Here is a 26,967-nt window from a genome sequence, read left to right on the forward strand (position 1 = left end):
TTAAGTGTCGCGACACGTTTACATTAGTCTACACCCCGCCTCCAGCAGCGCAGGGGTGTTGGAATGTTCGAAAACAGTATATCGTCGCTCAGCCTTTTCGAACTTATTTTTGCCTCCAAATGAAGAACGAAAATTAACTGCATTTGAAGTATATTGGGCCTTTAGTAACAGCCTTGATAGCTGTAACAGGACAGGCAGACAGTTCAACAACAGTCTCTTTGGCCATGACCAGGCAGACTGAGAGTTCAGGAGTGGCCGTCACCACCTAAGGAAGTTCTGCAGAAGAAACCACCACCTCTGGAGGAACTAAAGCAGACTCAGTAGTGGACTCTTGGACTGGAACGAGCTCAGGAATTAACTTGCAGACTTGAGTGTGGTCTAGAGTGACCTCATAGACCCTGAGTGGGCTCTGGAGCTGACTCATGGACTGGAGTGGACTCTGAGGGCTCCTGGACTTGTGAAGGCTCTTGAGTGGATTCTGAGGGCTCCCGATCTGGAGCAGGCTCTGAGGGTTCCTGGACTGGACGGGGCTCTGGAGTGGACTCTGAGGACTCCTGGACTGGAATGGGTTCATGAGTGGACTCTGTAGGCTGTTGGACTGGAGCAGGCTCTGAAATGGACTCTGATTGTACCCAATCATGCAGAACAACACACAGGCCAAAGGCAAAGATGGCTTTCTTGATTTTGGCAGCAGTGAAATTGGGGGATTCTGTGGTGACTGTCATGTTCTCCAAGACCACCAGACTCAGGACCACCAGAGTCAAGTCCTCCAGGACCACTGGACTAGAGATCACTGAAGTCAGACTCATAAACGGGAACAGGTTTTGCAACAGATTCAAGGACAGGAGGGAGCTCCGGGAGATCTAGAGTGGACCTTGGTGCCCTCTTCCTTCTTGACCTTCACTTGCAAGACTGAGACAGTGAAGATTCGCTATCCAGTGGACCGGGCTTGGGCATATCCAGGGGCACTGCAATGGATTCAGACTGACATGACATTACTAAGTTGCGGTAACAGATATAATCATTGAAACTCCAAAAGTCGACAGTCTTAAGCCCCACCATCTTCCGAGGAGGCAAGGGGTTGTCTAAGCAATCATTAAAAGTCTTGCTGAGCTTGAACTCACTAAGTTCCAGTCCAACCACCAAAGTCCAGAAGGTCTGAGCAAACCTTCTACTTTCATCACTTTTTGGCGAAGATCCACCAACTTCTGGAGCAGAGTCTTCTGCTACTTCTTCGAAGCAGGAGGAAGAATACGAATACCCATGGTCCACAATTCGATAAGCCCAGCCTAGCTGCTGTATCTGTTGATGGCTGTTTTATTCTGTCATGGAATACTCCGAAACAAGAAGAGCCAAATGCAGGATTTAATTAAGAGTCCAAAAAACAGAGTAATCCACATCAGGGCAAAAACAAAGCAACAGAAAACAGGTAACAGAAAAACAATAACCCTGCAACCAAAGACAAAGTAAACCGGGCTTATATGTGAATATTAACAAGGTAAATGAGACACAGCTGAATGTAATTAGACTAGATAGTCAAAGCAAAGGGTGATGGGAACTGAAATCCAAAGAAAAAAAACAAACTAAGATGCATGCCCTATGGTGGCTAATACATGGGCACACCAACTAGACACTGTGATATTAATATGAGCTTTGTGAATGTAAAGATAAGCTGCATACTGTTGACAGTGTAAAATACCCTGAATCCCAGTCTCTGGGAAAACACTGCTGGCTCATTTCCTTTTGTGCATACCACAAAACACATGCTCAAACCCTCTGTCTGAATCTCTCCCAGCATGAGCCAGGTTTGCGCACTGGCCATGAGCTAAAAATAACCTACCCTAATGGGCTGCACCGCAGAGAAAGAAAGAGATCGAAATCAGGACAAAAAAAAATCTATTAGAAAAGATGACGAGAAAGCTATTATATTACAGAATTGAAGATCGAAAATAGACAAAATTGTGGAGTCAAGGACAGCATCAGATAATACATCAAATCCCATATGGATAAACTGCTGATACTCTGAAAACAGTCGCATGAAACATAGAGAGAGCTGGCATGATTCACTTTACTCATCATTATTATCATCATGAACAGTAGGTGTTTTTCCACACAACTTTGGAATTAGTGCTATAACTAAAGTTCCTTATGGCAGTATACTTGTTTTACTCAACTTCTAACATTGTTTTTACACTTGAGGACACAGGGATGCAAGAACTTTACTTAAATTAGCTGACAAGTGTATATGATGTAATATATACAGTATATATAATATAACACCTTAACCCTTTGAACGGTACGGTCCCACATATGAAATGCTTATTTCTGTGCCCCTGGGAGTTTCACGCATTGGCTGTCGCTGAGCCAGAGAGTGACGTGCACTGCTCTTTTCATATTATCACAACTATGCAGTGTTATTAACCACATAATGCATATTTTAGGTTTCAGACATTTAAATACACATAAATACTAGTAAAACAATACATTTAGAGTTTAAAAAATACACACATATGTCTATGGAAGCAACAATAAAAATCCATTCAAATTTAATTTGCAGATGGGTTTTATTCATATCAGATACATATACAGTCATGGCCAAAAATATCGGCACCCTTGGTAAATATGATCAAAAAAGGCTGTGAAAATTCATCTGCACTGTTAATCTTTTTGATCTTTCCCAAAAATGTATCCTTTCATTGGATAATATGAAATTAAAATGGGGGGGAATATCATTATGGAATAAATGTTTTTCTTTAATACACATTGGCCACAATTAATGGCACCCTTTTATTCAATACTTTTTGAAACCTCCATTTGCCAGTTTAACAAGTATACATTTTCTCCTATAATGCCTGAAGAGGTTAGAGAACACCTGACAAGAGATCAGAGACAATTCCTTCATCCATAATCACTCCAGACCCTTTAGATTTCCCAGCTCCATGTTGGTGCTTCTTCTCTTCAGTTCACTCTTCTCATTTTCTACTGGGTTCAGGTCAGAGGACTGGAATGGCTATAGCAGAAGCTTGGTTTTGTGCTCAGTGACCCATTTCTGTGTTGTTTTTGAGGTTTGTGTTTAGATTATTGTACGATTGAAAGATCCAAACATGACCCATTTTAAGATTTAAGATTTTGTAGGAGTCAGTCACTTACTTATTTTTTATCTGTTGGTATTTGATAGAATCTATGATGCCATGTATCTAAACAAGATTTCCAGGACCTCCAGCAGGAATATAGGCCCACAACATCAAAAATACAGCAGTATATTTAATTGTACACGTTCACCAAACCCATCTTGAGTGTTTGCTGCTAAAAAGCTAATGGGAATTTTCACTGCTCTAGCTCTTTTCTTAAAGCCACTTCACTCATTTGTGAAGCTCAATTATCTTTTGCTGAACATCAAAAATGTATTCTTTTTTTTTCTCATTTTGATGGATGATTAAGGGAATTTGGGCTTTGTTTTCCCTCCTATTTATATTTCTGTGAAACGGGAAGCCATGGCTGGATAATTTCATGTTTATAATCACGCTGGAGTGCTCAAAATTGTGAATATCAATGGGAATATACTTCAGAGATATTTAACTCATAAGAATTTCTAGGGGTGCCAATAATTGTGTCCATCGAGTACTTGAGAAAAACCTTTATTTCATAATGATATTTCCCCCCATTTTAAATTCTTATTATCCAATGAAAGGATACATTTTTGTTAAATAAAAGATCAATGCAGACAGCCTTCTTTGATCATATTTGCCAAGGGTGCCAATATTTTTGGCCATGACTGTGGTGTACTGTAACTATAAAGTTCACTCTATTCTTCACCCAGTTCTCCACTTATTACTTTTGGGAGAAATTGAAGAATTCTTAAATCCGACTCTCTACACTGCAGCGCGAACAAACATGGCGGTGCCCATCTCACATTACATAAGCATTCTGTATGATAAAATAATTAACATTTTGCAGATATATATTGTATATGTATACACACACACACACACACACACACACACACACACTGTATATATACTGTCTATATAACACATATTTAGGTATATAAATGTATTTACTTGATGATGTATATGATTATGGTATGCACTGTTTCAACAGCCAAGAAACATTATTTATCACTGTGAGCTAATGATAAAGACAATGATCTAATTTTAAACTCTTTACCTTTTTCTTATTCAAATCAATATATGATTTATATCTTGGTTTCACGGTTATATTCTGTTGGTATTAGTTATACAATATTTTCATGATTTTAGTATGCTTTGAGTACAGTCTTATAGTGCATGTATTAATCTCAATACATAATATCCTGCATTTAAGTGTATATTATCAACTAACTTTGAAGTATTATAATGACAAAACTAAGACCACATATACAACATAATCACAAACTTTGCATTACAGTTTTTTTCATTTGTTAAGACACACTAAATGAAACTGGGATCCGCTTGATCTTCATCACATTATTAGCACAGCAGAAGTCTTCTCTTGCAAATGTTTTAACGCTTTTTAATTTGTTTCACAAATTTTTCACACCCTTTGTCAAAAGTGTTACCACAGATCTCATTGAAAGACCTCAAACTCTATTGGATTCACTGTGTTGAACAAAATAAAAAAATCTATTCACAGCTGATAGAAAGTACTTTTAGCATAATTATAAATCTCTAGTAGCATAATTATAAATCTCTATGCACCTGTGTGAAACTCATTTGCACAACTCTTCAATCAGCAATCAGTCTTCATCCATCTATAAAAGATGCCACCTCTGTGTTGCTATTTGCAAACATGGTTCAAAGAGGCCATAGGCACAAAAGGAGAGTAAGAGGCCATGGCAGAGGGGCCCGAGGAAGAGGAGTTTGTATGTATGGTGGAGGAGCTGCAGCAGCAAGAGGACAAAATCGAGCTCAAGTTTCAAATGAAATTCGGGAAACAATTATTAACCATGTCATCAATCATGGCTTGTCCTTTAGAAAGGCTGGACAAAGGGTCCAGCCCATTCTGAGTCGGAGCACTGTGGCATTTATTGTCAGGCTTTTTACTGTACTGAGAGACTGTGCAGCAGAACTCACTGATGTCATCACAGACATTTTCAACATCTCACTTAGTCAGGCTGTTGTTCCCGCATGTTTCAAAACTACCACCATCAGTCCAGTCCTGAAGAAGCAGTCTCCATCCTGCTTCAATGACTACCCTCCTGTTGCACTTACTCCCATCCTCATGAAGTGCTTTGAATTGCTAGTCATGCACCACATCAAGTCTGCTCCTCTGACCATCAATGGTGCGACTGTGAAGAGAGTGAGCAGCACCAAGTTCCTGGGTGTGCACATCACAGAGGACCTCTCCTGGATTGAAAACACAGCAGCATTGGCCAAGAAATCACAGCAGCGTCTCTACTTCCTTCGCAAACAGAGGAGTGCCAGTGCCCCGCCCCCCATCATGTACATCTTCTACAGAGGCACCATCGATAGCATCCTGTCGAGCTGCATCACTGTGTGGTATGGCGACTGCAACACGTCCTGCCGAAAGACTCTGCAACGCATAGTGAGAGCAGCTGAGAAGATCATTGGTGTCTCTCTCCCCTCCCTCCGCACATTTATGGAACCTGTCTCACCCGTAAAGCCCTCTGCATCACAGGTAATCCCACCCACCCGTCACACAGCTTCTTCAGTCTGCTGCCATCAGGGAGGAGACTGCAGAGTCTCCAGGTCAGGACCAGCAGACTGAAGGACAGCTTTATCCATCAGGCTGTCAGGAAGCTGAACTCCCTCCCGAACTTAAACCTCAATACCTCATTCAGCATGGAACTGACGTCATTCTACTACCTCTTCAGTCAGTTAAATAAAATTAACTGCTCTTCGGCCCTATGTCACTTTAATCAGACAGAATAAGCTTTTTATTGCACTAAAATCTTTTTATCTGCACTGTTTGTTCACTTCACTGATTTGCACTCTATGCTTTGTTTAACTTTTTTTTTATATATGTCTTTTTTACATTCCCCTATTGTATAGCTGTATATTATATTTTATATTTGATCTAGACTTCAGTTCAGCATTCAACACAATCATCCCTCAACAGCTCATTCACAAACTGATCCTGCCGGGGTCAACACTTCGCTGTGCAACTGGCTGTTGGACTTTCTGACTGGAAGACCTTAGGCAGTACGGGTCGGCAGCAACACATCCAGCACCATCACACTGAACACTGGGATCATTGGTATCTCTCTCCCCTCCCTCTGCATTGCAGGTAAAACCCACCCGTCACACAGCTTCTTCAGTCTGCTGCCATCAGGGATGAGACTGCGGAGTCTCCAGGCCAGGACCAGCAGACTGAAAGACAGCTTTATCCATCAGGCTGTCAGGAAGCTGAACTCGCTTCCGAACTTGTATATTCCACCCTGCATACTCCCCTTTTCAGAACCCAATCGAGGAGATCTTCTCTGCTTGGAGGTGGAAGGTGTATGATCACCGGCCATATGAGCAGATGCCCCTCCTAGAGGCATTGAATGCTGGTTGGCAATAGGTGCAGAGGACTGCAAGGGATGGATACACCATGCAAGGATATATTTCCCGCGGTGCATTGCAAGGGAAAACATTCAATGCGATGTTAATGAGAACCTGTGGCATAATCGTCAAGAACGAATGGACTAAATGTGAAAGATTAAATATATATATATATATATATATATATATATATATATATATATATATATATATATATATTTCTTTCTTTTTTTTTAAAGGTATTTCCACCCATAAGTTTCCTTTGGTAGCTTTTTTTTCCAGTATCCATTTGAGTTTGTAAAGTATCATATTTCATATTGATGGCTGTATTTTGTTGTCCATTGTGTAATGATTGATTGATTGAAAGAATACATTTATTTGAGCACAAGTTGTGGTGTTTGATGGAAATATTTGCTTATGTTGCATGTTTTTAATGTTTTGTGAGTGTTAGAGCATTTTGCTAACAAAATGAGTCATTTTGGCCATTGAGCTTCAGTTTTATCCTTTGGGTTAACTGTTTTGAAAATGTGATGTCAGAGTGGGCAAATGTGTTTAAGCAATCGAGAAAAACTGTAAGGGAAAGGGTGCAAATGGTCTTGCTTTTCAATATGTACAGTATCAGTGGCTCAGGTGTGAGTGAGAAGGGAGCTGCTAGTGGAAAAAAACAGTAAAGTTTTCACGTATAGTGTGATAATGCACAGCTGTACCAAAACAGGCAAGGAGAGTGATATAATCAAGTCAAGTGGCATAATTTGAAATAAGTTTTTACGTTTCACCAATAAATCTATTTATTTATTCAAGACAATTAATTTTTTTTAGGATATTTAATTAATAAATTCATTAACTAGTTATTTGTAGTTGCAGCCACTGCAATACTGAAAATAGGTTTACCCAGGTTGGTCAATCCAGAAGGCAAAAACCCTTCTGGGGTTTTGTGTGAAATTGGCCTATTGGTGAGCAAGTGATGAAATGCTACATTTCTCCAAATCTGTTTGATAAAACACACAAACTCATCTATATTTTGCATAGCCTAAGGGAGAGTACAGACTGAGCTAATTCTCATTTTTGGGTAAACTATTCCTTTAAACACGATTTTTTTTCTCCTTTAGAAAAATAATAATAATAATAATAATAATGGGATTTATAATTCCACAGCCCAACTTTTGCAATCTAAAGAGTGACTAACATATTTTATCATTCCTTTTATCCTCCCATATAATGCCCTGACTTGCTTCTGGCTGTATTTGACAAATCTATGGGGAAACTTAATTGAAAACAGTATTTCTTACTGCAGTTTTTGCCAGTATCCAACATAGAGATCAGCCTTGCTATTTCTTTCTGGGCAATCACAGTTTTCGCAGACTTAATTCTCCTTCAATTTTTGTCTTTCTCCCCCCCCCCCCCCCTCTCTTTGTAGTTTAAACATGCAATGCATGTTTCTAACTGACCTCTCCTGTTTATTCTGTGTTAGTCTCTGTGAGTGCTTGGGATTGGAGTTTCCTTGCATTGTGCTGTTTGTGGGTGAGACTGATGTGGATAAGAATCCTGGGGACATGACTTTGCTCCTGGTGGTTCCCGTTTCACAATGGAGAGTAACACCACTGAAGAAAGACAGGAAGAGGAAAGGCCTAGCAGAGCTAGAAATAAGAACCTGTTGTAGGAGCTAGCAGGTGTCATGTGCATTCATATACACTAAACCAAAGCATGAATACACTGTTCAGACCTTTATATGCACATCTGTTATACCCTTAAACAGCACATGGTAGTTCATTCAATTTACATGTTTCAAAGTAAAGGTGAGAGGTACAAACCTGTCATCAGAACTCTAGGGTGAAGGCTCTTGGGCCCCGCTTTTTCGGCGATCACAAGTCAACAACGCTAAACACATTGTTTTGAGCTTGTCCACTTTTGATCACTTCCAGAGGTAGATACGACCTGATTGCACTCATAGCAAAACAAAATAAAAAGTCAGTTCATTTTTATTTTTATTGGCCGGACCAGAAGAAAACAGATGGCTGAAAGTGCATCCTATTTGTTTTCTCTATTTTACAAAGGCACAGCTTTGTTCTTATTTTTTCTTTATATAGATTTTGTTATTATAATTATATAGCTAAATAAAATATATATATATTTTTATCTTACTCTGTTCTGAATACCAGTAACATTTAAAGGATTTGCCAACAACTTATATCAGGTGATCTCAAAGTCTATATTGAAAGGTCCAAATCTGAATTTTCATAAGTGTCAAAGGTTCGGACTTGAACAATCAGTTATTACATTGCTTTTTTTTAATAAACATACATAATATTTGAAATACACAGTGCTCCGTTTATTCAACGAAGTATAAGCCTTTTGGAAAATCTATTTGTGTCGGGCCGCCACAAATATATCTATGTATGGGAAACACTAGACACTAGACACAAGTGATAACAAACATTAAAAAATAAATAAAAATATGTGAATGTCACCCAGTTAAGTCAAACGTCATATGCTAACTGGATATCATGACAACAAATGCCATGAAAGAAAAGTTTAAATATCTCGCCTGCACTTTCATTTCGGACCATCTACAAAAATACATTAAAAAAACTAAACAAATGATTTACAAGTTTAAAGTGCTTTTATCAAAGTAGGAAATATAATGAGTGCTCTTGAAATAGGAAATTGAGTCAGGTCCAGATTGAATTCCCTCCGGGTCCGGATCCAGTGTTGTGCCGAATTCTGCACCCCTGCCAAATTATGCACCTCCTTGTTGAAGTCATTGTTGATGATTGCTTAATCGCAACCCCACCTCTAATCCAACCCCTCCTCCCTACCTACTCCTTAACCTACCAATACTAGCAGGGTGCATAATTTGACAGGGTGCAAATCTCTGCACTACACCGGACCGAAGTCTGGACTTTGAGAAGCACTGACTTATACTGTAGGTGACTAATGTCTCTCTCTCTCTCTCTCTCTCTCTCTCTCTCTCTCTCTCTCTCTAAAAAAAATAAATAAAAAAATTTGTTCAGCATGTAAATTGTACAAGCTTATTTCACAATATTAAACTGAAAGATCAGAAAAACTCTACATATACTGGCCCATAGACCCTCCCTTCAAAATAATCAGGTCAGAAGTGGTCAAAAGTGGAGAGAAGAGAGGGATTGAAACACCTGGTGCAAACGTGAACAGGGATGTGTCTCATTCATCTATTTTTGATCCAATCAACTAAAATGCATCATAATACCAGGTTTAAACCAGGCCTTGGATAATTAGATACATGCAACATGATTTACTATGGTTTGCGGTAGTCAATTTACTAGTATTTATGGGCCCTTATTTAATAAACCAAAAAGCATGTCTTAACCCATTTAACCCACAAATTGTGTGGTACAAGTTATGTACAATTACATTTCAATTAGAGTATTAGTAGACTTGTTGGTTAGGGTAAGTAGAATCAGCTGACATGTACTTGCAAAGTTAGTTATAGTAGAATGTCTGTTGCAAGCATCAAAATAAAGCTTTAGCATACTGTATATTAAGCAGACAGTCTGTCACAGTGTTAGGAAAAGTTACTTTTAAGAGTGCAGTAATGTATTACAATATTGCATTACTCCCTAAAAAAGTAACTAATAAAAAAGGACTGCCCAGATTTAAAATGTAACTCTAAAGTAATGTAACATTACTTTTTATAGAAAGTAATGTTACATTACTTTAGAGTTACATTTTAAATCTGGGCAGTCCTTTTTTTACAAATGTAAAAGACCTTTCACAACAAAAGTGTAATGAATATGCCTCAGGCCGAAGGAAATGTAAATTCATGTCTGCACAGTAGAGTGCGCAGATCAAACAAATTGCATGAAGAATATGACACGGGAGAAGGAAGTTCAACAATATTCAGCAATAATAAATATGAAACACAGATGTGTCATTTTGCTTAATATGGCGACTTATAGTCCAGTGCGACTTATATATGTTTTTTTCCTCATCATGACGTATTTTTGGACTGATGCGACTTATACTCAGGTGCGACTTATAGTCCGAAAAATACGGTAAATACATACGTTATATTTGTCTTATTTAACAGATTTCATTATTACAGGTTTACATAATACTTTGAGTTTGCATTTGATTGATTTTATTCATTCTGAGGAATACTGAATCTGTTTTTTGTGGAGGTAAGGTGTGTAAATACATGGGAAACAAAGTAACTGGTGTTACTTAATTGAAAATGTAACTCCTTCTAAATTAAAAAGTAATGCATTACCCCCAACACTGGTCTGCTAATACGCTAATGATTGATAGTTGATATGTAGCTGCAAAGTTACTTATACTCAATAGAATTTCTAAAGAGGACCATCAAAATAAAGTATTAACTTTGTTTCAATCCACAAACCTATAAGTAACAATAATAGTAAGGCATGCACCACAATGTAATCAAAAACAATAGTGACGACAAGTGCTAAAGGTGGGAATGATAAATGTGTGTTTATGCGTGAGTGTGTTAACTGGCTTTCCTGCCCATATTGATCTCTGTTAAAACAGAACATAGCCTCTTCCTGTGTGTGTAGTGGCATCCTGTGATGAAGGATGTTTGTGATATTGTGCTGTGTGGCTCACCATCCTGTAGACTTCCTCTCTCAAGACTAAATGGGTCAAAATCCTGCAGCAACGTATTCTTAAGTGATCCAGCTTTTGAAACTCATTGAGACATTCACTGAAGAACAATCAACACAGCTCTGGATCCACTGTCAATGGCATTCAATTGATATAGCAGCATTCCTGTAACTCAAATAAGGCACACTAATGTCTTGGGTATTTGTATTTCTCAAGGAAACACAGAGCGCTCATTTAAAAGAACATCACAAGCAATTTTTGGAAGAAAGTCCAACAATAGGCCTAATGCTAAGTTTTAAGAAAAAGCTAATGTACAAAAGCTAGACAAAATCAATCAAGCAATCCAATCAATCACTTAATCATTTAGGCCACACTTTAGTTTGGGGGCCAATTCTCATTAACAAAAAAGTATTAAGTAAACTCCTAATTTATCCTAACTTATTAATAGTTATTAAGGTATTTGTTAAGTTTAGAAATGGGGTTGGATTAATTGATCTAAAATATGGTCATACAGAATAATAATGTGCTTTAATATGAAAAGCGCTATACAAATAAACAAATTGAATTGAATTAATATGTGCTTATAAAGTAGTGATAAACAGCCAATATGCTAGTAATATGCTTGCTAATAAGCAGCTAGTATTTATTTATTTATTTACTTAAGCTGGAGCGTCCAGGAAAAGCATCCATGTGAATGCTTTCAATTGTGCTTGAAAGCATCTGTTCAGGGTTTGGGATCTTATAACAGGAAAAGAAGGGTCAAACTCATCAAGGCCTCATGAAAAGCCAAAAAGCATGTGAATAATTTGGGCTTCCTGTCAGGCACACAGACACAAAGACTCCATGAATTTGAGCAGAGGTGTCTGGTGTCGTGGTGTCTCAGGGTTAAACAGGCTGACCTGTAAATGGTGAATGCTCAGACACAGATACAGACAATATCCAAGCAAAATGCAAATAAAAAGCAGATGAATTAAGTTCACAAAAAAAAAAAATTCTGTCTCTCTTATGACTTTTATCTTCTATGAAATGCAAAAGTAAAAAATAGGTAGAATGTCTACTCTTTTTATGTTCTCTGAATGTAAATTAGTGTTGAAAAAAATCAAATACCAAGAGAAATTCATTTCTGAGAAGAGATATTCCTTTAAGGAACAAACCTGTACAGTTTCAAAAACACCCAATAAAATCCCCCTCTTCACACTTTAAAACACAGTGCCATGCCAGCCAGAGGTTTTGAAACCATGACAACACAGTCCAATAACTTACGGTAACTGGCTGTTACACGGTGGGTTTAACTCATTTACAAACACTTGTACTGCATCATTGGCTTGCTCTACAGTGAGCTGAAGCACTGGTACTTTCAGAACAGCCACACTGGCACCGGCTCTGCTATGGCAACCACAGTAGGGTAAAACACATATTGGCCTTAAAGGGTTGCAGTGATTTAACGTCAATCACTCTTGCAGCTTTTCCAGTAATATACTCAATTATGCAACAAGTATATGAATAGCAGGACAAGTACAACATCGCTGAAAAAAAATGCCTGCCCAATGCATTGTAACAAAAACAGCAGAGAGAGCTGGTGCGTCAAAGACATACAGCATCATTGACATCACTGCATTAGTTTACAAGTCATGCAATATATGGTAAAAAAAAATTTGAGGTCATAACATAGTACTGTTTGCAGAACTACATGAGCATAAGTATTTATTAATCAATAATCTGCCCTTGCGGTCATTTGTGTAAATGGAAAAAAATTAATAAAAATTTGTTTTACTGCCTCTAGTGTTCATTTCACCTGGAAACCGCACTGCTCTCATAATTATCGACAATAAATAAAGTTACATACTGTTGGACATCTTTTAATTACTTACACTCTTTAGCACCATATACTATAGGGCTATTACCAATTAAAAATAAAGTTACAAACAAATAAACTAAATTAAATCTGTATCAACAAACTCCATCTTATCTGTTTTGTTGTTGTTGTTGTTGTTTTGTTCATTTGCACTGCAGTAATAATAAAATACACAAATAATGTTATGAGATTAATGCTTTAAATGTAACATTATGAACATAGAAATACAGTATGAAATGTTGGGGAAAAGAAATGAAATTATATAATTATATACCGTATTTTCTGGACTATAAGTCGCACTTTTTTTCATAGTTTGGCTGGTCCTGCGACTTATAGTCAGATGCGACTTATTTATCAAAATTAATTTGACATGAACCGAGAGAAATGAACCAAGAGAAAACATTACCGTCTACAGCCGCCAGAGGGCACTCTATGCTGCCCAGTGCTCCTGTATTCTACCACTGAGCAGCATAGAGCGCCCTCTCGCGGCTGTAGACGGTAATTTTTTTCTCTTGGTTCTTGGTTCTAAATAAATGCGACTTATAGTCCAGTGCGACTTGTGTTTTTTTTTTTCTCATCATGACATATTTTTGGACTGATGCGACTTATTGTCCGAAAAATACGGTATCAAACTATGCACACCAATAGGTGGCGGCAAGTCTTACTAATTGAATTATAGAATCATTAATTTTACCAATTTTTTCAAACTGGTTGATTCTTTCATGAATATAGCAAGTGACAACTATCTTTATGAATGGGTCATTGAATCATTCACCTGATTCTTTCAAATTGTTGTGTCTAAAAATTCTGACAATAAGGATGTCGGGTCGACCAAGCTTCTAAGACAGCATCCTAATTTGCATACTAGGTACATTACACATTCCAATGCTCTGTATTTGCAGTTCTACAGCAATGCCAGTACTCATAAACTCTTACCACTATAGTAGCTGTTACTTCTATTAAATGCCGTGTGTAACTGGTATGTCTTTGCAATAGGCAAGACATTTGCTTCAGTGACACCTAAAATAAATAAAAGCTTGAGTCAGTACTTTCTATGGCATTGCAAGTCATTTGGGGTGTCTTTAGCATACTGATCCTACAGTATACACCTAATGCAGTTAAGGTGCAGTACTGTAACTCAGTCAATGTATTATTACCATAGACTGTAAAAAGAGATGGATGATGCATCTCCAATTCCTTCCACAATAAAGTAAAAAAGTAAAGCCGAAACATCCCTGTATGGCAGCTGTCATCTTGCAAAAATTACATCATTTGGAGCCTGAGTGTCCACAGTAGTGATTAATTTAGAGCAGAGTCTCCGCAGTCATGATTCCTATGGAGCCTACACAGTAGTGATCATAAGATGAAGCCATGGTATCAAAGCCCCGCCCAAAACTCCTGCAGTCAGACCCAATCAAAAGCACACAATCTGGACACCACACCCCATTTTTATAGCATCATATAATGAACTAAAAGCAAACTGGTTAAAAAAATGAACACTTGAACATTCATCAGCATGATAAAAACTACCTAAAAATGATGGAAACCATCTTTGGGAAAAAATTATTTGAATTGTAATTTGATTGTTAAGTTCATTTACATGAAGTGGGTGGGGTTTATGACCTACTGCAGTCAGCCACCAGAAATGTTTTGGCCTCACTTTACTAAGTGAAATGTTATTAAGCTAAAATTATGTTTTGATGTTATTATTATTTTTATAAAGATAGTATGATGTCATGATTGTCAGTATAACATTAATGTTATTTCTTAAACATTTCTGGACTCACAGGTTCTGCACTTTCACAGTATATGGCTGCAGTTGCATTTGTAACGTCACCAAAATTTTAACTGTGCTAAAGTACACTAGAATTTTAGAACAACTGACTGTATCTAACCCATCTTTAGAATGCCAGTTTCAACACCATTTGTCTTTTACATGCATCTGTGTCCAGTTGAGAGTGTAACTGATATTTGGTTCTCACATTTAAAACAGCTGGGTATGTAGACACATCTATCACATATCACAACCCGTTCTAACTCTCAAGGCACCAAATACAGCTGTTTGTCCAAGTGTTTTGCGTGTGACTATACAGACATCAAAAGAGCCCTGGAATGTCTTTATTGTAATGTGGCTAGAACTGTAAGCCCATTGCTTTCAATGAGAAATCTTGAGTTTTGATAGACTAATGCGAAGGCTATGGAAATCATTTCATGCTGGGGGGTACAAATTTTTTCATTTGTATTGCAGTATACATTACTACTTATATACACTTGATACCTTTGAGCAATTAAGTCAACCCGTGTCACTAAACATACACCATTTCTCAACAGTATAAAACAGGCAGATAAAAGTACAGTCACAATTAACTTAAAACAATGCTGCATTCAAGTCTTCTGAGGCCAAACAGTAGAATTAATTGAAAGATTTTCATTTGAAATCATTTCTTGTTCTCAAGCAGTCGACCTTATTTCCTGACCCACATGTGTAGTTAGATAATACTAGATATGATTAGTTAATTTATATAGTTTTAAATACTTTTAATTAAACAGTAAATTCTGTGAATAAATCAGTTCAGCTTTTTGAGCTATTTTGCTTGATAAGTATGTTCCGTACACAGCTGACGCGGGCCACCAAAAAAAAAAAAAATCTTAAATAAAACCTGATTTTGTGTCAAAGTCCCATAGATTCCTCACAAGTTTCATTACTGCTTCTTAAGTAAAGCTGCAAAGATTTTTACTTATCCATCCTCAGTTTAAGAAAATGTCTTCTGAAGTTTGGACTTCAGTTCCCATCACCCCTTGCACTGATTATTGTTTCATTACCTTCAGCAGTTTGTCATTTTCCTATTAGCTCCCCATGCTATATACCATGCTCACTGAGTTTTTGTTGCTGCAGTATTGCACCTGTTACTTTGTGTCTAAAGATTCTATATTTGTGGATTACCTTTTACCAATGTTTATTTTTATTTTTTTTTGCCTGTTGCTATGTTTTTTGGATCATTGGGACTACAATAAAGCTGCTATTGGACCTTCTTTTGACAGACAGACAGACAGACAGACAGACAGACAGACAGACAGACAGACAGACAGACAGACAGATAGATAGATAGATAGATAGATAGATAGATAGATAGATAGATAGATAGATAGATAGATAGATAGAAATCATTATGACATTATTTTTTCCTTAGTTTATATACATCAATATACTTGTTTAAAAAAATACTATAAATACAAGTAAAGGGCTGCTTTGTATATTTCAGACACGATGAAAATTCAGTTCTCCTCCAGTTTTTTTCTTTCTTTTTTTTGCCTCCAGTTCTCCTAGGAAGGCATTAATTTTCTTCTAATGCATGCACAGACAGACACATGATCATGTGCCCATTCATGATATTTATAGTCCCATTATGCACCAGACACAGGCCTAAAGAAACTGCCTGAGGCTAAGAAAGGGGTGAGAGTTGACTGTCATCACTGGAGTGCTGAATTAATGGTTTTGTTCCATATTTTCTTACGTGAACTGCAAAGGTGGCAATGTACAGAAGTGAGTTACAATCTGCATTACACTGCATTATCTACAGTTTTTTACAATCACTTTGTTACTATTTTCAGAACCTTGATGTCATTTTTCACAACTCTAGACACAAAACTCACAACCAATGATCAAAATGCACATTTTTCAAAACTCTAACCCTTTTCTCAATTGCTTGGATACAATACACATAAAACTTAGATCATTTGTTCATTCAACAAAAATCACCTGTTCAATATGACACAACTTAACATCAAAGTGCTACTATTTCAAAAGGCAATCCACACATTACATTTTAAATGAGTGTCTATTCATTTCCTTACAATGATCTAACTATCAATTGATACAACTGCTCAAAATGATAAGTAACTGTTGCATTACTCTTAGTATGGAAACACACAAACAATCTTCCATGTTTACTGTAAATCATGAACGTTTCAAGATAACGAGATTCATTGTCACCAATTAGCGCGGAGCATGAACCAATTAGACTACAATATCCATGGATGTAGCCTAATATTTTATCATAATGCTTCATCAGGCACTGTGTCTATGTCCCCAAATACTGTACCACCTTTTCAGACTATTTACAGTATTCACAGTACTTTTGTGACCAGGCGAAATAGTGGAGGCAGAGGCAGAATTCTAACTGACCAACAAGAGCAGGCTGTGGTTGATTTGGTTGGGGCCAGAAATGATATTCGCCTTACAGAAATTTGCCAGCATATCTTGGACAATGAAGACATGTTCAACAATGTGGGATCCATAAGTTTGCCGACTATTGCACGCATACTAAAAAGGCACCAGGTATCTATAAAACAACTATACCGTGTGCCTTTCGAAAGAAATGCAGACAGAGTGAAGCAAATAAGGACTGAGTATGTTCAGGTAAGTTCAGTTTCAAGATGGCTGTTGTAAAAACATTCCCAAAAATTCTACATTGTACAGTAATCTCTAAATCTCTTTCTAAAATGTATTTTTAGAGGGTGACGGAGCTGGATGCTGATGATGACCATCACAAATTCATATATTTGAATGAGGCAGGTTTTTATCTGGCCAAGATAAGGAGGAGAGGTCAGAATTTCATTGGCCAGTGGGAAACCATCCAAGTACCTGGACAACGTGCGGCTAACATTACCATGTGTGCGGCTATATCAGAAGATGGTGTGGTGGGTTTCAATTTCATAGCTAATTGTTTTTGCTTTGATTCAAATAAACCTATGTTGTAATTGTACAGTACTGTAGTGTTTTGCATCAATATATTACAAACTTTGTTCAATGATTCCACCGTGTCTGTAGTATTCTCTCTACTACTGCAGTACTTTTACAGAGATGTATTTACTGTACATGTAGTACCATAATGAAACCTGTATCACCTATTTTGTTCTACAATATTTAATGATTGTACGAACAATGACACAGTGAAACTATCGGTTGCTTGTGTGTGGGTGATCTATAGTTATGTTTCAATTGTATTTCACAGTAAAGTTGTGTTTTGAACCAATGATTGTGCAAGTGCAAGATTTCTTTAAAGATGTGAACGCGCAAGGCAATGTTTTGAACATTAGACAGCCCATGTTACAAGTGATAACCATTTTGAGTTTTGTGTCTAGAGTTGTGAAAAATGACATCAAGGTTCTGAAAATAGTAGCAAAGTGATTGTAAAAAACTGTAAGATAATGAGCCTTCTTAACTACTTACAGATGTGTATAGACACATTTTTATTTATTTATTTATTTTCAGAGGAGGCAGTTGCTGCAATGTCACTGTGTTAACACCAATTTCTGAAAAAGTGACTAGTGTTCTGTTGTTATATGACAAGGTTTGGTCAGAAACAATCTGTAACATATTATTTTATGAATATCCTGACTTGGCCGTTGGTCTCACGACTGCAATTCATGAGACTCTATCTTTTTTCCTGGTTCAAAAAAAGAGAAGGGCTTCTGACATTAGAACAACATAACGGTGAGTAAATAATGACTTACCAAAAAGGAACATAATGAAAGAATAACTGAAAGATATGGTGGTGCTAATATGGAAGGCATTAAAAGTAGAGATACACTGACATATCAGCCAATAATCGGTACTGGCTGACAAAGGCAATTATCTGCCTTAGGAATGACAGGAATGTATCAGTCTTCTGTGTTGTGTGTATGTATGTATATTAGAGACTAAAATAGATTATCAGAACGCCACTTAGTGGACAAAACTGAGAGTGCAGCCCTATGTGCATTCTGGGCCTTATGAACATATATGTAGGATAAAATTATATATGGTATAATGAGCAATAAAATATCAATTGAATTTGAAATGACTAATTTAATTGTATTAATTATATTACCATAGCAGACATGGTGCATACAACTGATTCAGTAAGTAAATACATATTAAGTACATAATGATTATAATTATTATTTAGTACATACAAAGTTATTACTGTCTAACACAGAACCAGGAAAGCATCTATCTATCTGTCTGTCTATCTGTCTGTCTGTCTGTCTGCACTGTATATTAAAGCATTTGCATTTGTCTGGCAACTAATCACCTGTTGCTAGTCTTTTTTATCTATGCAATTTTTTTCTTTACTTATATGCAGGAACATTTACACATTCTGTGTTAACGAAGCCCAGTGTCAGTACTACATTGCTCAAGATGAATTAATGTGATATGATTGGATCAAGCCTCTTACCTCGTTCTTCACAGTTTATGATATAAATGTTAAAAATCCAACTTTTGATTTTTACCTGCCAGATGGTACATGTGGCGAGCAGGGTGGGGCTATGTTATGAGTGCTAATGAGACATTTATTTTTCTGTCTTGTGGTGTGCATGTGCTTTTGTGAAGACAGTGAGTGGTGCTTGCCTGTGCATGACTTGCCGCCTTAAAAGGTAGGTCCCTGTTTGCTTTGCTTTTACTTTTGCATTTTACAAAGTCAAAAGTCTAGACCCAAATTATCTTCCCTCTTTCTTGCCTATTTTATACTACATCTGAAAATTGTAAGTCTGACCAGTGTCTGACCATTTGGATAAGTAAAACCAACTGTCCATAGTGCAAATGGTGAAGAACAAGTTACTAATGTACCTTTATTTCTCTAGAAAAGTCCCTAATGTGGAGTATGAGTAATAGTTATACTTGGCTTGGCCTCACTAATACATCAGCTTAAGCAAGTAACATGACAGAAGGAAATGATTCATAAGCCATTTGGCATGCTCATTTAATAAGGCTGCCAGAGTAAGAACAAGAAGGACTTACTTTTCTTCCAGAGAAGAGCATACACAGCTGGTGCATGGACCCTCCATTCTTACTCAGCTCTTTCTTCAGGGTTTTGGGTGATGGAAGTGTCCAGCCGCCCTTGTGTGTCCCGGCCACCTCCATGCAGTCGATGGCATTGTCAGATGTGAAGCAGGTTGTGCGAGGGTCCTGGAGAAGACTGCCCTCACTGTGTGTGCGTCTGCGCAAGGAATTCTGCACGCTGAGTCCACCTGAGTGCTTTTCGCAGGAAGTGGCCTCCACCATGCTCCTCCGTTTACTATCACTGCGTTCCAGGTAGTTATCATCACTGTCTTCCTCCTCATCATCATCGTCTTCATCTTCTTCATCCTCTTCATCTGTGCCAGGGGTGGAGAGAGCGTCTGCACTGAAGGTCCGATCTAATCGCAGCTCGGGGATGACAAATGATGAGGAAGAGGATGAAGGTGGAGCATTTGTGTCCACTGCCTCTGAAGCGTTGTCATCATCAATAAGCAGCTGTTTTTCATCTTCACGCTCTCTTGCGTGTGCATGCAAGAACTCCTGCTCTTCTTTCTCCTCAGACATTGGCTCAGTATCCCCCCTCTCCTCCTCTTTCTCTTTGCCTTCATCCTCCCTCCATAGCTCATTCATGCTGCTCTCCGTGCTCTTCCCATCTTCTCCTTCAATGGAGGGCGGAGGTGTTGGTGGAACCAGGTGGCTGTTTTCCTCCAGAGGGGTGCACAGATCCTCCAGCAGGGTGAGACTCCTGGACTGAGGGCTACTCGCAGTGGTGGCTGATGCATCGGACAGGTTGCCCAGGGAATGGTCATCCTCAGAGGTCATTCTCCGGCCCCTGAGGTCACATGGCTCATCCTGCTTGGGTTCGAGCATCTGACAACAGAAGAACACAGTGTTTTTCTAAACCATAACTGTTTTTCTAACAGTGCAATATTACAATATGTAATTATAGTCAGTAACTGAACAACAATTATTGTAGAACTACTGCAGAAAATATTGTGTTGTATTTATAAACAAATACGTGAAGTGAAGTGAAGTGAAGTGAAGTGAAGTGAAGTGAAGTGAAGTGAAGTGAAGTGAAGTGAAGTGAAGTGAAATGAAGTGAAGTGAAGTGAAGGGACATGTGGCCAAGTGGCATCACCAGGTATTCAAAAGTTATGGAAGTATGGAATTATACTTTATTCTACTCAATGTGTTTGTCATCTTATTCATTGCTTATTATTATAGTATATGATAAGTAACTGTTTCCTTAGCAGCAGTCACTGATTTCCTGATAAGTACTGATTAGTAACGTTTTCATTAGCAGCAGTCACTGCTTTCCTTAAGTTTTAAGCAAACCAATTCAAAGCAAAAGAGCACTCTAGATGTTCTTTGAAGCTGTTCACACCTTTTTCAGGTTAGTGGCTAGGCAGATGTTTAAAATTGAGTGCTATATTTCAAGCCTGAAAAGCACTGGAGGTTTTACGTGAAAAAATAACAACAGTCGTGTAAAATAAAAGCTATTTTAAAAAGCCAGAAAAGAAGTAATTGACTTTAGACACTGAAGGGTGAATTTTGCAGAATAGAATAGAGGCTGAAAAAAATTAATTTATGGTAATTCATGTAAGCCAAAACACATGAGGAAAAGATGTGTGAAAATATAATTTCAGCATTCACAGACAGATGGGATTAGATTTCTCAGAGGAGATAGGAAAAGGTAGGTAATTTGCTCTGGAATCTGTACAGAGATTGTGTGAAAAGGAAAAAAAATCTGACTTTGCAGATATGTAAAGAATTAAAACCACAATGTGATTTTGTAAAATTCAAGCTTTTCTCGTTTCCTATGAGAAATCTATACCTGTCTAAATGGGATCATAAGAATGGGGTCATAAGAAACACATGGTATTACATTATTTAAACATAAAATGGGCTTCAAGTCAGCACTTTTAGGATACAAACCACTGAATTATAAATGGGAAATATCTTTTATGTATTAACTTATGTATTATTTCATTTAAGGCTAAAATATTTACTCAAGTCTTTGCTTTTGTTTCAGGTTCTATAGATTCGGAGAAATTTAGGGGGGACTTTGAGAATGCCATCATTGATTTATTATTATTATTTTTTAGAAATTGTTGACAGTGTAGAAATACAGTGTCATCCATATAAAACAAACAAAAATGACAGATTTGTGATTTATCTTAGGCTAGCATAAGTTGAAATGTTACACATTTAATTAGGTTGTTTGCAGGACTGAAAAGAAGAATCTGAACACTTTTTTGAATGCTGGTAGGAAAACTAACATCACCATCTACTGTTGGAAATAAGAAATGGATCCCGTCTGAACAGTAGAGGGGATAAAACATATGCTTTTTGGCAATAACAAGTTAATTTGACCAGATGTTAAGGAAACTAGTTTACTACATCAGTAACTAATTCTTCATATATATCTAATAGTGTACTGGATTTTGATGTATCTCTAAACAGAATTAAATGACAGGTAGACAAATCTGTCTGTTTTTAAGATGTGAAAATTACAATAAATTATGGCCTATATAACAGGAATGCAAATTTAATATAAGCTAGCATAAGTACATGCTGGAAGCGTTCTGAACTCTAATCAGCTCTCTCTCAAAACCAGCCCATGCTGCTTCTCACTCACGCTAATAGTTTGCAACCAAAGCTGGTGAGAAAGAAACTCCTCTGAGTGCTTTTTCAGAGGGGTTTACTGCAACAGAAAACAAGCTCAGCTGATGCAGCCAAAATCAGAAGTCATAAGATGAAATTCATATTAGCACTGCTCACATGATGTATGACATATTAGCTTTCTCCCATCCGTAACTGGAGCTTCACTAAGAATGAGCCTCTTATCTCATCTGTGGTATTTTTAGGTTGTGTGAAAGGTTACTACCGAACAGAGCGACACAGAGGAAATTAGGACAAAAGAACCAAAGACAGATGATTTCCTTAAACGCTCTCTTTTGCTCTGTTATCTGTGACGGGATGGGTCAGTTGGTGTTCGTTGAGTCCCTCATGCATCACTCGCCCATCATGACGCAGAAGAAAAAAATAGAATACTTGTGTAATGTGTGAGGGGGGGGGCTTTAAAAGTGTTCATAGATTTGTTTTTAGAAATGTGTAGAACAGGACAGTGACATGAGAATTTAGGCATGAACTACAATTATTTTCTTTGAAATAAACAGAGAGAGTGGATTACAGTATAAATAGATTTTTTTTTTTTTTTTTATTCGAATAGATTTTTTGCCTATACAAAACTGCCATGATGATAAGGTCATTGCGAGGGTGTTGCTAAGATATTCTTAGTGACATTGCTAGGCGGTCACTGATTTTCTAGGTGGTTGCTTACTGGCTCAAATGAAAAGAGCCCAAGCCCAAATGTTCAAATGTGCAATGGTGATTCTTTCCTTTAAAAACAACACTAATTATTTAATCAATAAGGGTGCAGTATTACTTTATTCTAGATTCTTGCACAACCTTTTAGTCACTCCCAGGAAATCATCTCATCTATTATTCATTAAACGCACTAAGATGTCCAACATAATGACCGGAAATTTTATTTTAAAAAGAGATTACTTTTTTTCTCATCAAATGAGTTTACAGAATTTGCCTAGATACTGTTGCTTTTTCAAACGATCTTTGACTTGTACATGAATTGTACATCCACATGTGAAACCATAAATGTTCATTTTCTTTATATTAAAAGAAACCTAATATATAGGAAGTGAAAGGCTTTAGACATACTCTATGCAAGCATGTAAACTCAGACTATGTCCATGCTATGCAATGACTTGCATTCATTGTTTTTTTTCTGTTTTGAAATGTGTTAGACTGCAATTAGTGGAATTGCATTTCCTGCACTGCAGGGGCACTATAGAGAATATTAACACAAATGTTTTTTTTTGTTTTTTTTTTTTTCAGGTCAGCTGCTGTAAGGGTGGAACAACAGATTGAAGCAAGTTCTTGATATTTGCACATATAAGTGGTTGCATTACAATAAAACATACTATCTACTTCCCCAGTTTAAAATATGAATGAAATATTAATTTTCGACCCTTCTGAAATGCTCAGATGTTTCATATGTAAAAAAAAAATAATAATAATAATAATAATAAAATAAATAAATTAAAAAAGGAAGAACAACTCAGATCTGTCCATCAGTCACAAGAGCCATTCTGCTACTGGATAAAGATGTTGAGTAAAAACTCACACCTTGTTCCATCAGTGGATGTAAAGAAACTTTACTTCCAAAAATTTTGCATAGCATTCAGAAAGCTTTTTGTTTTGTTTTTCATGGCAAGCCTGAACAACTAAAAGGTTAAGTTGTTGTTTGTTTGTTTGTATTTGTTTTTCTCCCCATGTGCTCTACATGGCCCAGTTTCTGTCTCTAGTTAATTATGTCATTTGGTTCAGGTGTGTTCTTTTGTAATTCAATAAGTAACAACAGTTATTTTAAACTATATACAAAAATTACGCAATTAATCAAGAAAAAGCAATTACCCCAATGAAACAGAATGTTGCAGCCATTGTGGCTGCATTGTTTCAATTACATCTGACTCGTACTCAAACATGTATGGCTCTGTCACAGCGCTTGCCATCTCAAGTATCAAAACGCATGAAATGAGGCAAAGGAGGGTGTGGATGGAGATCAAGTTAGTCAGTCACATTAGGAAAACATTTACTTCAATTTTTACAAGAATAAGTGCTCTTTAAAAATAAAAAAATAAAAAATTTTAAGAGAGTGGAATTGTTTGACAAATATTGGACCTTTTTGAAAAATGCAGATCCTTATAACCTAACCTTGAAAAACTGAATTTAAAAATCAGAATCAGCATTTCATAACCCCTTTAAAACTGACATACAGCAGGCATTTACAAAGGGACAGCACACTAGCATTAATCGAGAATTACCATCTGCATATTTGCGTGATAGCCTTTCTTGCATAAGACACTAAGAAAAATAGGTCTGGTGTTGAGCTGTGATCCCCTGCTGCAAATGTCAGCTACAGCAAGTGTGTAGAATGAGTGTAATGCCGGAGGTTGTCACGTAGGTCATGTTGGTCATGAATGGTTTAACTCCACATATCAAAACATGGAGCAAAAAGACAAAGAGACATTGCTTGCACCAACACAAGCAGCTTTTAAAATATCAGGCAAGGCTAATGACCAGCAGACCTGTGGCTCAAGGTGGGAAATGATTTAGCACATGCCATTAAGAAGTCAACACTACAGCACCTATACAAAGCACTATAAATTTCAACTAGTTTCTCTAATCCAGGCCACTGCCACAAAATCTAATCCTTATTGCATCTTATTCTGGCCAAGAACCACCCAGAATAGGAGACTGTCTGACTGATATATAAAACAACAAACCACAGTTCATGTGGTTTACGGTTTGAGGTTGTAATCTGTGAGAGATGCAGAGTTGCCTGTCCTTGATATTAAATGAAAGATACAAAATGCACTGCATTTTTGCTTGGTTATTTTGTTATCCACTCAAGTCCACATGTCATACTAACAAGGAACTTGACCATAGTAGGATAACAGTCGTTTAGGTAAATGCACCCCTGGATGGCACTGCTTAGATTTATGCAAATGGATTTACAGTAAGTGGTCATCCTCGACTGAAGGATCCACCTCTGGATTGACCTAATTTAGTTTAAATTTCTTGACTGTACCAATGTGAACCTGAGTAACTCAGCTACTCTGAGTAAACAGCTGACTGTATACCATTTCTCCATCCAACAGGGAAGAGATTCAAAGAGCCCCTCACTTGTCTATGATCAAACCTTGTTGTCGGAACAACAAGAAGCAGTGGAGTAAAGTATTTGAGTAAATGTAATTAGTTACTGTACCTAAGTATCTTTTTTACTACTTTGTAGTTTCCCTGAATATCAAAGATATTAGCAACTTTTACTTTCTACATGACTACATTTTTCAGTAAGTGTATGTACTCTTTACTCCACTACATTTCTGATAAGTAATGCAATTACTCATTACATTTTGCATGGCACATGGTTTATTCCTGCTACTAAAGAAAAAAATTGACATCAACATCTACAGGGCTTTTAAGGTCGTCTACATCTTGTGCATTTTGGCTTTGTTCACCCAATCTTGCTAATAAGGCTATTTTACATGATTGCAAGTATGTTAGTTGATCACAGGTTGTTCATATATGAGATAAGGACGTGTCTACAGCTGAAACCAGCATGTGCAAGTAGACTTTGATTGTTTGATTTTACGTAATATTATTTAGACCTTTTCAAAGGATATTGGTTGACATGCCCTTTTTGAGAACTTGAGCACAACTGAGCCTATGATTAGTATGAGTACCATTCAAATGAGATAGCGTTTTGCTCAAGTAGTAGGCCTATTGGAAATGGTGACTTGTAACGGAGTAATTTTCACTGTAAGCTATCTGAACTTTTACTCAAGTATGGTATTCAGGTACTCTTTAGACCTCTACAAACAAGTATTGATTTCCTCATCTTCACAGTGAAACATGACTGGATGCAGCATAACCACTGTTTGCATGTCATCACTAGCAAACTGGAGGCATAACAACCTTAGGGGGAAGATGAGATACGAGATAGGCTTGAGCAGGCATTAGCTTATCATTGGAGACCTTGTGATCCATGTCTTGTTCTAGCTTCTCTAGCTCATGTGGCCCCTTAGGCACCACAGAGGTTGAAGATGGGGCCATTTCTTTTTAAAGAAAGCAATCTGGGAGCAAAGCAATTTTTAGCTTCATGCTCTCAATACACATAGTCGCAAGTAACTCGGCTGAGTCAAGGTGAAATAAAGGCAAGATAATCAGAACTCTGGAAACAACATTCTGAATAAATTGTCCTTCTCTTTATATATATATTTAAAGGACAATCACAAACAATTAACAAACCATTAACTTTAAGGTTAAAACATTAAAGTTAAGGTCTCTATAATAAATTGTTACCTTCATTCCTATATTTTATATAATAATGTCAGCTAAATCCTAAAAACCTAGCTGGAATCTTCTCTAAACTAAACCAGAGCCTTCACCACTTCCTTTTACATTTTATCTCAACTAAAGAAGCTAAAAGATAAGCAATCCTAAACAAAAGTAAGACTTCACAACAGCTATTTAATAGTTACCACTACTTGGAGGAAGTTTTCTTCTGTTAGGTGATTAGCAATGGATGGAAAAACTATAATTTATCATTTTGCCATAATCATGTTGCATTACCATGTCAATAAATA

At 37.2% G+C, this 26,967-nt stretch overlaps 1 protein-coding gene across 2 annotated transcripts in view; it reads right to left on the minus strand.

Annotated features, from left to right (window-relative positions):
- rgs3a (regulator of G protein signaling 3a) overlaps nucleotides 1-26,967 on the minus strand; it is a 175,135-nt gene that overhangs the window by 25,570 nt on the left and 122,598 nt on the right. For both annotated transcript variants that reach the window (XM_059549655.1, XM_059549651.1), the window contains one exon: nucleotides 19,739-20,608. In XM_059549655.1, coding sequence (XP_059405638.1) covers nucleotides 19,739-20,608 — 870 coding nt within the window. The remainder of the gene's footprint in view (nucleotides 1-19,738; nucleotides 20,609-26,967) is intronic.

Source organism: Carassius carassius, chromosome 5 (assembly GCF_963082965.1).
Source record: "Carassius carassius chromosome 5, fCarCar2.1, whole genome shotgun sequence".
In the NCBI taxonomy this organism is placed as follows: Eukaryota; Metazoa; Chordata; class Actinopteri; order Cypriniformes; family Cyprinidae; genus Carassius; species Carassius carassius.